The 15,291-nt window shown below is 31.8% G+C and overlaps 2 protein-coding genes across 2 annotated transcripts; both read left to right on the top strand.

Annotated features, from left to right (window-relative positions):
* Window positions 1-5,463: 5,463 nt before the first annotated feature.
* On the top strand, window positions 5,464-8,693 carry LOC110605400 (protein DETOXIFICATION 40). Its single transcript, XM_021743971.2, has 7 exons — window positions 5,464-5,834; window positions 6,400-7,031; window positions 7,116-7,172; window positions 7,261-7,499; window positions 7,864-7,982; window positions 8,075-8,161; window positions 8,475-8,693. The coding sequence occupies exons 1-7, from the start codon at window positions 5,532-5,534 to the stop codon at window positions 8,559-8,561; spliced, it is 1,524 nt and encodes a 507-aa protein (XP_021599663.1). The 5' UTR covers window positions 5,464-5,531; the 3' UTR covers window positions 8,562-8,693.
* A 2,854-nt stretch (window positions 8,694-11,547) lies between these two features.
* LOC110605026 (protein DETOXIFICATION 40) lies at window positions 11,548-14,366 on the top strand. The gene is made up of 7 exons (XM_021743320.2): window positions 11,548-11,896; window positions 11,987-12,618; window positions 12,709-12,765; window positions 12,843-13,081; window positions 13,230-13,348; window positions 13,492-13,578; window positions 13,882-14,366. Exons 1-7 carry the CDS (start codon window positions 11,621-11,623, stop codon window positions 13,942-13,944), a joined length of 1,473 nt encoding a protein of 490 aa, XP_021599012.1. The 5' UTR covers window positions 11,548-11,620; the 3' UTR covers window positions 13,945-14,366.
* The last annotated feature ends 925 nt before the right edge of the window (window positions 14,367-15,291 follow it).

Here is a 15,291-nt window from a genome sequence, read left to right on the forward strand (position 1 = left end):
TATGGCTAGTCTGTCTCAAACGGTAGACAGTAAAGACGTACCAAATCCGTTAATGGCTGTGAGTTTGCCAAAAATCCAATCTACTCATGGGTATAATATAAGTTTTCATAAATAGACTATAAAAAATATTTCTGATTTTGAAATTGTTATTGAAAATGGTTACAACGATGTAAACCCATGGGGAGTTATTAAAAAATATTATACTGAGAATTGATATTTTACACCTAAAGATTTTTCAAAATCTCAGGAATACTATCATAGTATTTTGGAAGATACTGAGTCAGTAAAAATAAAACATAATTTTGATAAAAATGATAAAAATATAATAGCCTACTCTTCCATACAGATAAAACGGGTTATCCATCCTAAGGATTGGCCAACCCTAAATTTGTATACTGGTCTAACATTTAAAACCCTAAAAAAGCATTTTACTTCATATAACTATTTTGATTATATAAATGCTTGGAAAAATGTTTTCAATATCCAAAATCCAAACCACACTCACTCATGCCTAATATATTTTGATCAGTAAAAAATTAAAGAAACCACCAGATTTTCAAACTGGTTTTTAAAGTGGTGGCAGTATAGGGGTATTTCTGAAGAAATTCTTTCATATGAAGTATCTCAAGTATATAAGTATTTCAAAAGTAATTATAAACCCAACCTGAATGAAACCTATATACCCCCTTTAATGTATTTTTGTATAAACTTTTTTATTCCCTAGGTATACCAATGGTTTTTTGATTTTCAGTATATGGCGGGAACTTCTATTCCAGCCATAGTAAAAAAGGATAAGATTAAATGGTGGGGGTCATTCAAGAATACCACCACAGAAATGACTGTTAAAGAATGGATAGTCAAAAAAGCATAGTTCCCAGCTCTATCCTATGCTACTAAACTACCTCTGCAAGAAAATCCTTCATTCGGCGCACAAAAGGCTCAATATTAAGCATTACTTGCAGCAGCTAAAACTCCTGAAGAGTGTAAGATGATTTGCCAGCAAATGTTCAATCAGCTTACTTTAGGAGAAAAGGAAGAAATAAAGCAATCCATCAATAAAGAATCATCAAGCAAGTCTTCCAGTAAAAAAGTTTCAAAGAAGCAGTCCAGAAGAAAGATTAAAAAACAGTCAAGTTCTGAATCGGAGTCGACAGCGTCATCCCAGACGTCATCCTCCAGTAAAAACCAGACATCTTCATACTGTGATAGTAACAAAGACGACTGTTATGGAGTTCTTCCCCCAGTAAAAATCAAAAGTAAAACATGTAAAAGAAGAGATAAACAGAAAGCAAAAGTAAAAAAGGAAAAGAAAGATAAATTGAAAAAAGGTAAGAAAAAGAAGGACACCTCATCCTCATACTCATCATCAGAATCAGAGTAAAAGACAAGAATAGTAAAGGACGTAGCAGACAAACTATTCATTCCCAGTAAAAATGAGCAGCAGTGACAGCCAAATTATTCATCCACAGTAAAAAGAAGCAGACAAGTTACTATTTATGAACAGTAAAAGGCCACGTGAATCAACAGTAAAGGTTTCGTGACTGAATAGTAAAGGCTTAAAATTCTCTATAAAAGGGAACCTCTCCCCTTGTGAAGGCACACATATGATATACCTCCTCTCTCTCTATTTTCTCTATCTTCACTTTCCTCTCTATTTCCTTTGTAAATTCTCTTCTAGTTCCAAGAATTTCTGTATGAGTTCTTAAGTTTTAAATATAGTAAGTTTTATTTTGTATTTTATATCTGTTACTCTTATAAGTCCGTATTGACGGCACTATTCTCTTCTCCCTCCTCACTCTGACTTAACTCTGGGGATCTTAGGTTAAGGTTGCAGGAACCCTGACCTCAGTAATAAAATTAAAACACCATAAGTATGCTCTGTGGTTGCAGCTTAGGCTGATCTTCCACATCAGAAAATTGCTTGCTTATTATAAATAATTTTATAGTTTGAAGAACAATGACTCTGAGAGATCCAGTAAATTTATACTTTCTTGGTATATCGACTGGAAAACCAGACCTTTTCGATCTGACAAATTGCTGTGCCGTAGAAGAAGTTTGGGTTACAACATCACGTACTATTGAAAGTTATAACTTGTTAAAATTAAAAATTTGTTGCTTGACTCTGAATCTTTGTTTGTTTGTTCGATCCAGTGCGTTTGTTGTTCAATTCAGTGTGTTGTATATATATATATATATATATATATATATATATAAAATCTCTTAAATTTAATATAATTAATCAATTTATTTCTCTTATTTTAAAAAATACTTTTATTTTTAAGATTTAATTTCATCAAATTTAAGGTTATTCCATAAAAAATTTCAATGATTTTCGCTTCATAAAAAAAAAATATAATTTTAAAAATATCCTTATCAATAATAAAATAAAAAAAATTATTATTTAGTCTCTATAATATAAAAAACTTACTATTTAATCTATAAATTTTAAAAAATATATTAAAATATCTTTGATATTTTAAAAAGTCTACTAGTTAGTTCCTCTATTAATTTTATCACTAAACGTTTTATTTAGTTTCTATAGTTTAGAAAAAATTATTAGTTGGTATATCAAATTATTAAAAAAATTTACTAATTAATCTCTTCATATCAGTGGTATTTTAAATTTTTTTATAATACTTAATGACTAAAATTAATAGAAAAAGTAACTAGTAGACTTTTTAGAATGTCAGAGACGTTTTAATGAATTTTTTAAATGGCGAGCAATAGGGGTGAGCATTCAGTCGGTTCGGTTTTAAACCGAACCGAATAAACTGAAAATTAAAATTTTAGTATTTATAAAAATCAAACAGAATCGATTTTAGTCAGAAATCGAATCGAATTGAATTAGTTCGATTAGATTCGATTCGGTTTGATCGGTTTAAATTTTTAATAAATTTTTTATTTTTTATACTTTATTTTTAGTATTTTAAAATTTAATTAAAATATTTTAACTTTGATATGATCTAATCTCTCTGTATTATTGAAAATAATACACTATTACCATTAATTGGTTCAGTTCAATATTTTCAATTTTTTTCGGATCAAAATCAAATCGAACTGAAATAACTGAAAATTTTAAAATTAAAAACCGAATCGAAATAAATAAAAAACCGAACTGAATTTTTAAATTAATTCGATTCGGTTGATTTTTTTTTAATTTGAACTGAATACTGCTCCTTCCTAACGAGCAGTGTCGACATCACAAAAATAATTTCTATTGAATTTTGGTTTTTTATTTTTAATAATTTAAATTTTATCTATTTTAATTTTTATTATCTTTACTGAATTTAAATTTTAAATTTATTTAAAAGTTTATTTATTTATGGATATTGAGTTTGAGATTTTTTCTTGAATTCAAAAAATAGAGAGATAAATCTGTTAATTATATAATATTTTAGAGATAAAAATATATATTTTTGTAATTTTTTAAAAGAAAAATTTATAAAAATTAAATTTTAGGGATTAAAATAGTAAATTTTTTCTGTCAAATGTTGGATTATTTTTTTGTTATTAATAGTATTTTTCAGTTATTTTTTTGTTATTAATAGTATTTTTTATAGATATATTTTTAATTTTAATGAAATTAAACTTAAAAATAAAAATATTAAATTTTTTAAAAAATAATTTTTCTTATTAAAAACATGACAAGGTGAGTGCATAAATTTTATTTTATTTATTTAGTGGCCTGAATTTTAATTTTATATTTATCTGACACGAATTCATTTGATTAGACAGCGGATGAATCTATATAAAAGATAAAAAAATTTTAGTTATTGAAAAATTTAGGTTTAATATAAAACTAATTGTTAACGTAATAATTTCAATATAGTTGTGAAAATATGACTTTTAGCTATTGGCCAAAAAATGATATTAAACTATTTTATTTTTATTTTGTATTTTAGAATAAAAGTAGAACATATAAATTATCATATATAAACTTGTTGATTTATAATATTAACATAATAATTTCATATCAAAAGTATGAAATTGGGTGTCTTCTTAAGGATACCAAGTAATGGACAAGAAAAAATCTTAAGAAATCCCGTTAAGGAGTCAATATCAATTGAAGCCTAGTATTTTCCACGTGGTTTTAAATTTAATATATATTTTCTCTTAATTCACAAAAAACCTAATATTAATTTAAAAATTATTACAAAGTAGGAATGAATATAAATAATAGTTACGACGACAAAACTATTATTGTAGAGAATAGGAGAGGTGAGATAATATAATATGATTACTACACCAGTCGAAACCACCAAAAAGTTTGGGCCCTCAGCCTCACCTCTTTATCATTATTTTTTTTTATTTATTTAGATTTGAACTCAAAATAAACAATTTCCATATCAATGAATATTTTCCAAGTCTAAGCTGTGTAGTGTGGACATCATTGTTGGCCTAGCCTTCTGCTCTTCTTTCTTCCTTCCCCTTCTATTGTTGTTTCACACATGCGTCAATTCTATTGCCAGCTATTCCTATTCCTGTTCTCATATTTAGGTGTTCTTTTTAAATTGTATCTTAAAGTCTGAGTGTATTCATTTTAACTTTATTTAATTCAATTCAATCAATTTAATTTAATTGTAATGCTTTTATATTTAAAATGTAAATTTAATGAGGAACTTTGATATAAGATATACAATTTTACGAAAAGAAAAAATTTTAAATGCTGGGTATGGGAAAAAATAAATGATTGGAGATTATTTTCCTTATCTGGAAGGTACAGGTAGGCATAGAGAATCGGTCTGACGACGGGTGAACGCAGCACGATTTTGGACTAAATAATATAATAATACAAAATCAATGTTACCATGCTTCATATAAACACGTGACATGTAGCGTGCCTACTAAATTATTTATCTATTTTTTTTTTTTTTTAAATTGTATTGTCACATGGATCACACTAGAAGTTTTCATATCTATATACCATTTTAATTTCTTTAAAATTCAGTTTGACAAAGCTCCAAAAATGTATACACCTTATTAATTCTACAGATGCGGCCCCAATGAATTTAGATTTTTTATAACCAAAAAATTAATTAAGGAATTACCAAATAGGAGGTCAGGAAAGCCCCAGGTCCCTAATCGGAGGAACCGGCTAGAACAATAACCTATTGAAAAAAACACAAATGAATTAAGATTTATAATACTTTCTTTTTTTTTTCCTTTATTATTTTGAATAAATTTATTTCTGTTACCCTTAAAAAAGGCACCTGGTCCACCTAGCTCCGTACTAAGATTCGTTTTATTGTATAAACAAAACACAAAAACATGGATTTTCATATAAAAATTATAAAATTATCTATATATTTGTTTAGTTCATGTGTTAAATTTTTTTTCATAAAATGGTATTTTTACTGGCTGTCACCAACTGATATGACCACTAAAAACTGAAAAAGAAAAAGGAAAAAAAAAAAAAAAGTTAATACAAATCCCCATTTATATATATATATATATATATATGCTTAACATTTAGGCCAAGGACATAGGAGGAGACAAGAAAGAAGAAGAAGAAGAAGCAACAGCTTAGCAAGATGATGCTCTCTCATTCTCAACCTCTTCTTCAGAGCTTCAGGTCTGGGCATGAAGCAGTCTCCTCTGAGTTAGAAGATATACTAAACGATACTCACACACCAACCTTTAAGAGGCTCCGATCAGCTTCCTGTGTTGAGCTTAAATTGCTCTTCAAACTTGCAGCTCCTGCAGTGATCGTTTACTTGCTGAATAATGTGGTTTCCATGTCTACCCAGATCTTCTGTGGTCATCTTGGAACTCTTCAGCTTGCTGCTGTTTCTCTTGGGAACACTGGCATCCAAGTTTTTGCCTATGGCCTTATGGTACGTAAGCATACTGTTTCCGTTCCATATGATCTATCACCGAAGTTCACAAAAAAAAAGCTTTTTTTTCTTTTTTTTTTTTTTTTAATTTCCTTCTCCCTTTCCATGATTAAGTTTTGTACTCTTCTTAATCAGCTTCTTTCTGTTAAAGATTTGCTTAAATAATATTTTTTAATAGTCATAGCTTTCTGTTTAGATGATTATTTAACAACTCATTTTTATAATCATTCTCCTGTTACGAGTGTTTGCTTGTTTCAAGATGAATTTTGCAAGACCAAAATACCAGATCCCTTAAACTTCACGGGAAATCAGTAGATGATTGAACTTCTTCAATATACCAATATGCCTTCCGTTTTAATATATCAAATTATTTTGAAATTTTCTCCAAATTTTTCCTATACAATTTTCAGTTCATGATAGATTAATATTCATACAAAATTATTTTATTCCTTTTTTTTTTTCTTAATAAGTAGGAGGGTGTATTGATTAATAAGTTTAAATAAAATTTCATTCTTGTTTTAACACTAGTAATTATCCTGACGTATATGTGTTTATGTATATGCAGCTCGGGATGGGAAGTGCAGTGGAAACCCTTTGCGGGCAAGCATACGGAGCGCACAAATTCGAAATGCTAGGCATATATCTCCAAAGATCAACAATTCTTCTGATGGCAACAGGGATCCCTCTCACTCTGGTCTATATATTTTCGAAGCCCATCTTGATCTTACTTGGTGAACCAAACGACATAGCAGCTGCAGCTGCAGTTTTTGTCTACGGGCTCATCCCTCAAATTTTCGCTTATGCCGCTAACTTTCCCATACAAAAGTTTTTGCAATCGCAAAGCATAATCGCTCCCAGTGCATATATATCACTTGTTGCACTTGGGGTGCACGTCTTATTTACCTGGTTAGGAGTGTTCAAATGGAACTGGGGCTTGTTAGGTGCAGCCTTGATTCTGAGTTTGTCTTGGTGGTTCATTGTGATTGCCCAGTTTCTTTACATTGTAAAGAGCAAAAAGTGTAGGAAAACGTGGGCAGGTTTTAGTGTGCAAGCATTCTTTGGCCTTTGGGGTTTCTTTAAATTGTCAGCTGCATCAGCAGTAATGTTGTGCTTGGAGACCTGGTATTTTCAAGTTCTTGTGCTGATTGCTGGGTTGCTGGAAAACGCAGAGATTGCATTGGATTCTCTCTCAGTTTGGTAAGTAAAATTTAGGGTACTAATTAGATCCTTGTAATTAAAATTTCAAAGGATCATACAATCTTAACTCGATTGTCTATGCAGCATGACAATATCGGGATGGGTGTACATGATTTCAGTTGGATTCAATGCCGCTGCCAGGTCAGTTTACTTGTTATCTTGATCATCGTTTATGGGTAGACGACAATTATGGATGATATGGACGTAACGAGTGTAAATGAAAAACCAGCGTGAGAGTGAGCAACGAGCTAGGAGCAGGACATCCAAAATCAGCGGCATTTTCTGTGATAATGGTGAACCTGTGCTCTTTCGTAATCGCTGTAATCGCAGCCATTCTTGTGATGATGTTGCGAGACTACCTCAGCTACGCTTTCACTGAGGGTGAAGTTGTTTCCAAAGCAGTCTCCCAACTCAGCCCTTTCTTAGCTGTTACTATCATTCTAAATGGTGTTCAGCCTGTTTTGTCTGGTAAGGTTTCTTATTTCCTTTTTTCCTTCTCTTTATCATCTATGACTGCAGCAATTTTTGACTTCTTTGTAATAATTAATATGAAAGTAAAAATTAAAATATAAAAATATCTAATAACCAAAATTTGTGCTCATGAGAACATGTATGAATTATGATGGTGCATATATATATATGATATAAATCTTAGGTGGTGGGGTTGGATCTTTGCCTGTCCTTTTAGATTTTACCCTTCCATGGAAGCAGTGGAGAGGCACAGTGGAATTTTGCTCTTTTAAGGCCAAAAAAAAAGAGCCACAACTTCTGAATTGGAGTTCATCAGACTTGTATATATCTTTTTGATAATTTAAAATTTGAATTTGTGAAGGGGTGGCTGTTGGATGTGGATGGCAAGCTTTTGTTGCATATGTGAACGTTGGATGTTATTACCTAATTGGCGTACCACTAGGGGTGCTTCTTGGCTTCAAGTTCAAGCTAGGTGCCCAGGCACGTACATCATATCATTACTATTATTTATAATCATCTAAATTTCCATTATTTTGTGTACAAGCTAATGATTTCGTTTCTTTAATTAACAGGGAATATGGAGTGGAATGATAGGTGGAACATTTTTGCAGACTATTATTTTATTGTGGGTCACTTTCCGAACTGATTGGAATAAAGAGGTACACGTTCTTATCTCATAAAAATGTTCCCAGCTGAGCCCTTCTCGAGTTGATCGCACTTAGCATTTGCAAACACGCCTAGCTAGCTAGCCAACCAACACAAGAGGCAGATTCAATTTCTATTGATTGCAATTTGTGCACAAGATTATGAACCATTCTGACACATCTGTTTGGAAGGGGGTCCATAACTTTCTTGGAAAACTCATCATCAATGTCATTGTTGCAACCACTACCACCTCCACCCATTGCCCTTTAATTTTTTTTTTTCTTTATTTAATGATATTAATTATCGTTTTGGCTTCAAAATTTTCAGGTGGAGAACGCCAAGAATCGGTTGACAATGTGGGATGAAAAGAAAGAGCCTCTCCTGGAGGATAAAAGAGAGGAATCGGAGAATTAATTTTAAGTGGATTTGGTTTTATCATCCAGCTTATTGTAATAAAAGTTTGGTTTTTATTTATAATTTCATTTAGAGATGTTTCAGTTTGCAGTACATATATCATATCTGGATGAAAGGGGAAATTATTTCATGTATTGATTGTGAGTAAGGGTGTGCGCCTACAAGAAGTATATATATATATATGTATACATAGCACTCCAATGGAAAAAAAAAAATTTGAATTGCCAATAATTTTGAATTTTTATACAAATTTGATATGACACGTAGTTTTTTTTAATCTCATTCATTATATACGTGTAATTTTGGAGTATATGGATATGCAGGGTGTCCTCTTCTGTTGTGTTAAATACGTGGAAAATGGATGAGTCATATTCATTAGTTGGATGAAGCTGAGGGCAGTCCCGAACCAGTGCTGGATATTTTGTCAGCTTGCACATAACACTGATCTAGACTTTTACAAACAATTCATCCAAATGACAAATTAATTTGATGTTTAGTGGTCTTTGGACAATGACATGTAATTACTACTCACCATAGTCCTTCCACTTGTCCATAAATAATCACAAAAATCAATATTAAAACCTTTCTTTTCATATTTAATTATAATATTATTTAACGATTATTGCAAATTTTTAATATAATAATTTTTATCATAAAATTATAGAAAACTAAAAGTATAATTTAGATTAAATACTATTTAAGTTAAAAATATAATTTTTTTATTAATAAGGTGATTTAATATAAAATTAAATTTATTTCAATTGCTCTCCATATAAAAAGAAAATATCTACTGAAAAAGGAAAAACAAAAGATGAATAGTACAACAGCTTTTGGTAAAAAAGACATTAATGTTTCTTTTGGTATCGAAAAACAGATATCAACTTTATTATTACTTTTGAAAGTAGGTCAAAAGGAAACATAGCTTTTTACAATGTGGGAAACTTAATAAATAATAAATAAGATAAAATTATAATAAGTTGTATTTTTATGCATAATGAAATGAATATTTTATTTTTAATAAGCTGGTGAAGATCGAGAATTCCATCCATCTGTTAATTTATTATTATTTGCATAAGGAAATCAATGCATGCATGTGAACTCGATCGATCGGCATTAACTTACTAATTAATTTGTGAAGCTGTATAATTAAATATGGACTCCAACATTAAACAATTCTTTTTATTCGAAGATCAAAGATAAGGGTTGAAACTTGAAAATAAAGCAGTTAAAATTATATATATATATATATATATATTATTTTTAATAATATTAAATCTCACTCTTTATTATTTAAACCTCTCCACGAGCATCACGTTGCCATGGAGTGACCAAACCCACCCTCAGGGTCATGGTCAGATATAATTAGACATGATGAGGTTTCTATTCAAATTAAAATCAAATGATTTTTCATTGTTTTAGCATAAAGTCAATTAAAGTCCATACAAGTATATAGGTTCAATTAATCCAAATATATATATATATATATATTTATTGATGTTCTAAAATTTAAGAAAAAAAAAGATTTTATGATATTAGTATAAATTTAGGCGGAGACGAAAACATCCCTTCCCTTTTATTCCTTCTCCTTTTATCTGTCAGTGACATTTAACGGCGTCTCTGTTAGGATACCATCTATTTCTGTCACTCAGATTCGTACGTACGGATGTGTCAGAATCTCTTTTCACGCTAGACGGCTATTTAATTTCCTCCGGCTCGCATATGGGTAGGATTGCAAAGTGACTGGATCAGCTATTTTCCTTCACGTCACATCACCGGGCTGGATTACTTTCTGCGGAACTTGAGGTCGCAATCGATTCAGTCTATTCCGCGTGTCTAAATCAAGACTTGAGATGTTGGATCGATCAACTAAAAAAAAGTTTCATGAGTTTTAGACTAACGTTATTTTCTTGAATCCATCCGGTCTTATTTAGCGTAGAAAAAATTCGGCCTTCATCATATTCAATTAATGGAACCAACACTTTTGAAGTAAGTGTCCTCATTTGGATGGAGGATGAATCCACGTTCTCAATCAAACTAAAGTTAGAAATGACAAAAGTAAAGTCAAATAAAAAAGAGTACAGTAGAAATTTAATTTTACAAATTTACACCTCACTTTTACCAACCTCTCCAAACACGTTTTTATTTTTATCATCTCTCAATTGTGTTGCCATCTACCTTTGCATTCTGCCGTCAAGCCTTAAACGCCACGTTTTGAATTGAGGTTGAAGGCACCCTAAATTTCAAATTATTATTTTAATGTTATTATAGTTAAAAACATAATTAATTAATTGTAAAATTTATTTTGAATATTTTAATTAAAAATACATGTTAAATTTAATTTTAAACATTTTTTTTGTTTTGTTAATTAAAAGCCAATTAGTTGATTTTGAGAAAAGCTGAGATTTGTAATCAAATTAGCTTTTAACCATGGCAAGCAAAATGTTTCACTCCATAATTTTTCCAAAACAAGTCATTATTGTGTTCTCTTAAATATTTAAATAATATGTTTTTCCATTAAATAGGCCATCATAAAGATATTCTTAACACAAATATTATTAAAAAATTCAGATAAGACATTATGATTAAACAAACATGAATATAATATAATATTACTAATCCTGATGTGATTCCCGCTCATAAAAAATTTACACTCACATACTTATCCTACAGTAAATCTATTTGAATCTGAATAAATTTGAAAAATTTTAAATTTTACTCCCCCAATCCCATCCTCAATCATCAATCCTCATTTCAATAATAATAAAAAAAAATCTCCCATTTAAATTCAAAATCTCACATTTAAATATAATTTTTAATATTATTAAACTAAAATTACATAAGTTTAATTAAATGTTTGTTTATAAATTAAGATAGAGAACGATTTAGCTGGATTGTGCGCATGCAATAAACAATAAAGAATAACTCCTTGAGATTGTATATGTATCATATGCACGTTCTCACGTTCGTTGGATGAGAGTATTTTTCTATTAAAATATGTTCATCCAATGGTTGTGTTAAAATGACTGTGACTTCTGGAAATTGGACCAAAGAGAAAGAAAATGAACTCCCAAAGCCACTGTTTTGAGGGGGTGGGCTCCGAGCTAGAAGAGATTCTAACTGACACCCACTCATCCACCGTTAAGCGGGTCGGATCAGCTACATGGGTTGAACTGAAACTGCTGTTCAAGCTTGCAGCTCCTGCTGTGATAGTTTACTTGCTCAACAATGTGGTTTCAATGTCCACTCAGATCTTCTGTGGACATCTTGGAAATCTTCAGCTGGCTGCTGTCTCTCTCGGCAACACTGGTATCCAAGTTTTCGCGTATGGAGTTATGGTACGTTCTTTCCAAAGTCTCATCTCATCTCTTAGCCTATAGGGTATGTTTTTTTTTTTAATCACAATTTGTCTTAAATAAAAAATGCAGCTTGGCATGGGGAGTGCAGTTGAAACCCTATGTGGGCAAGCATATGGGGCAAACAGATTTGAAATGTTGGGCATATATCTTCAAAGATCAATAATTTTACTCGTGGCAACTGGGATCCCTCTCATGTTGATCTATGTGTTTTGCAAGCCCATTTTGCTTCTACTCGGTGAACCTAACAACATTGCATCTGCAGCTGAAATTTTTGTGTTTGGGCTCATCCCTCAAATTTTCGCTTATGCTGTTAACTTTCCTATACAAAAATTCCTTCAAGCACAAAGTATAATTGCTCCTAGTGCATACATATCATTGGCTGGAAGTGTATTGCACATTATTTTCACTTGGCTTGCAGTGTACAAGTTCAACTGGGGCTTGCTAGGTGCAGCCTTGGTTTTGAGTTTCTCCTGGTGGTTCATGGTTTTAGCTCAGTTTGTGTACATTGTGACCAGCGAAAGATGTAAACAATCATGGACTGGGTTTTCCTGGGAGGCTATTTCTGGTCTTTGGAGCTTCTTCAAATTGTCTGCTGCTTCTGCACTGATGTTGTGCTTGGAAACTTGGTACTACGAGGTACTAGTCCTCATTGCTGGGCTACTGCAAAACGCAGAGATAGCACTGGATTCTCTGTCTATTTGGTAAATAATTAATCACTATTTGGGAATCTTCTTGATTATGATATTTGATATTGTACTAATCATTGCTTCGTAATGGAATGCCTATTGCAGTATGACAGTATCTTTATGGGTATTCATGATTTCTGTGGGATTCAACGCCGCTGCGAGGTCTGTTTTTTCGTTAATCCTCTAAATTTTTTGGTTTTAATACTTGAGTTTTTGAGACTTGTGTGCATTTAAAACAGTGTGAGAGTAAGCAATGAGCTTGGAGCAGGGCATCCAAAATCTGCAGCATTTTCTGTTATTATAGTTACTTCATCCTCTTTCGTGATTTCTGTGATAGCTGCCATTCTTGTGATGATATTTCGTGAAGTCATCAGCTATGGTTTCACTGAAGGTGAAGCCGTTGCTAAAGCAGTCTCAGAGCTTAGCCCCTTTTTAGCTGTTACTCTCATTCTCAACGGTGTCCAACCCGTTTTGTCTGGTAATAATAAGTTTTTTTTTCTAAAAAAAAATACTTCATTTGATTTGCTTCATATTCTTTCAATCATTCTTCTGATTCTTAGTTTTATCTGTTTATAAAATGAGATAATTTGTAGAATTTGTGATTATTTCTCTGCCTTTGATTGAAGGAGTGGCTGTTGGATGTGGATGGCAAGCATTTGTAGCATACGTTAACGTAGGATGTTATTACATTGTTGGTGTTCCAGTGGGGGTGCTTCTTGGCTTTGTGTTTCAACTTGGTGTCAAGGTATATATATATATATATATAGAGAGAGAGAGAGAGAGAGAGAGAGAAACCTATCTATCTCCCGGTAATCAATCTACTGACCAAAATTAACCCTAACCCATTTCCTTTTTTTCTTTTTTTTTTTGAAATTTGTTGTTTTGTAGGGAATATGGTCAGGGATGATTGGAGGCACTTTCTTGCAAACTTTAATTCTGCTATGGGTCACATACAGGACAGATTGGAATAAAGAGGTAGCAGGAATACTTTTCTCAACTATTTCCATTGTACTACTAACCAAACTAGTTGCGTCCTTATTTTTTCTAATACCCCATCTCTACCTCTCGGGTCAGTTTCACTAGCTAGATTGAATTCCATCGATAATTAATTGCTTTTATCATGCCAACCATTAATTGCATCAATCATATACATATATACAGCGACATATCACATCCAAATCTAATGATTTAAGGTCCAGTGCACACTCCATTATTACCTTCTGCACTATACGAGAATGTCTGTCGTATGTGTTAAAGTTTTGATTTTGAAAATTTCAGGTGGAGATCGCCCGCAGCAGGCTCAACATGTGGGATGAAAATGAGCCACTTTTGGAGAAATAGAGTGGATTCCGCCAAGCTTAACTCACTGATTCAGCTGGAATTTATGTTAACATTCAATTCGTTTTAAAACTTTTAAACTTTTGAATAAGGGTGGAAATTGATTTTGTCTTTTGGCAAAATAAGAAGAAGATAAGCAAATGGGAAGAGGCATTTTAAGGAAAAAGCAATTCAAACAAATTCACGTTGCCAAAATTGGGAGATGCAAATCTTTCAACAGAGGCTGCTCAAAAACAAGAAAAATCGATAATTTTGACTGCAGAAATGGTTGATCCATGATAGAAGACATGTACGTCCTTTTCTGTTTCTCTGGTCTTTTGCTTTAGGACCACATCTGATTAGTAGTGTCACAAAGACATTATGTATCAGAATGGTCCCTAACTACAAGGAAAATTTTAGGAAATAAATTCCGTTATTACATATAACTTTTAATTCTTTTTTGAAGGTTTTAAGCTTCCTAATTCATTTTATGTCAGTTGGAATTTTTTTCTTTTAAAAAAAGGGATTTGTGGGCAACGGGTAGCGTACGATAAAATCAACAAATCGGACACAAAAAAAGCTGACTGGTTATATGGCAAATTGCAGACAATGAGATCCAATTAGTCAAAAAAAGAAGTCCCTTTTTTTCTTTCCCTTGCAATTGAATAGGATGGAGATTCGATTTCCAACTCTTTAATCTTGAAAATAACTCTAGCAGTAATAAGTAGAATTTAATAGTTAGATTATTTTGTTTTGAAGTGTCAAGAGTATGGAGATAATAATAAAAATAATAAGGACAATAATGGTGGTCCATATGAGCTCAAAATCTTGAAAGTTCTGGCTGGATGCATAGTTAGGTTCTTTCATTTCTCAATAAGCTATGTGTGCACGTGATCAGCCGTGGCGTTGGCCAGCTCTCCACCTCGAAAGCAAACACACATGTAACTTCTAATTTATTGTCCTAATCTCTCTCTCTCCTTTTTTTTCCTCATGAAAAGGTGCCCTCATCTTGAGAACTGATAATATTGAGGAATCTCTCTCCTCGTCCGAGAAAGACATGAAAATAGAAAAAGTATAGCATATAGATGTAGGGTTATGCGTTGATTGACAATAGACAAAGCTGGCCACATTTGATTGATAAAATATGAATATTAAATGAGTAATGTGTATGTGTGAAATATTAATTAGTTGATGATTGGGACACCCAAAGCTACTACATTCCCCTGGCCCTGATAATTGTAGTGTTCTGTAACGGCTTCTTTTAGTCTCGTGCAAGCCTGTGTCTTTATAGGCTATAGAACAAGCCTCTGTTTACTGCAAAGCCAGCTACACTTGGTTGTATTGGGGGCTTGGTCCATAGTTACTTGTTGG

Source organism: Manihot esculenta, chromosome 17 (assembly GCF_001659605.2).
Source record: "Manihot esculenta cultivar AM560-2 chromosome 17, M.esculenta_v8, whole genome shotgun sequence".
Taxonomy (NCBI): Eukaryota; Viridiplantae; Streptophyta; class Magnoliopsida; order Malpighiales; family Euphorbiaceae; genus Manihot; species Manihot esculenta.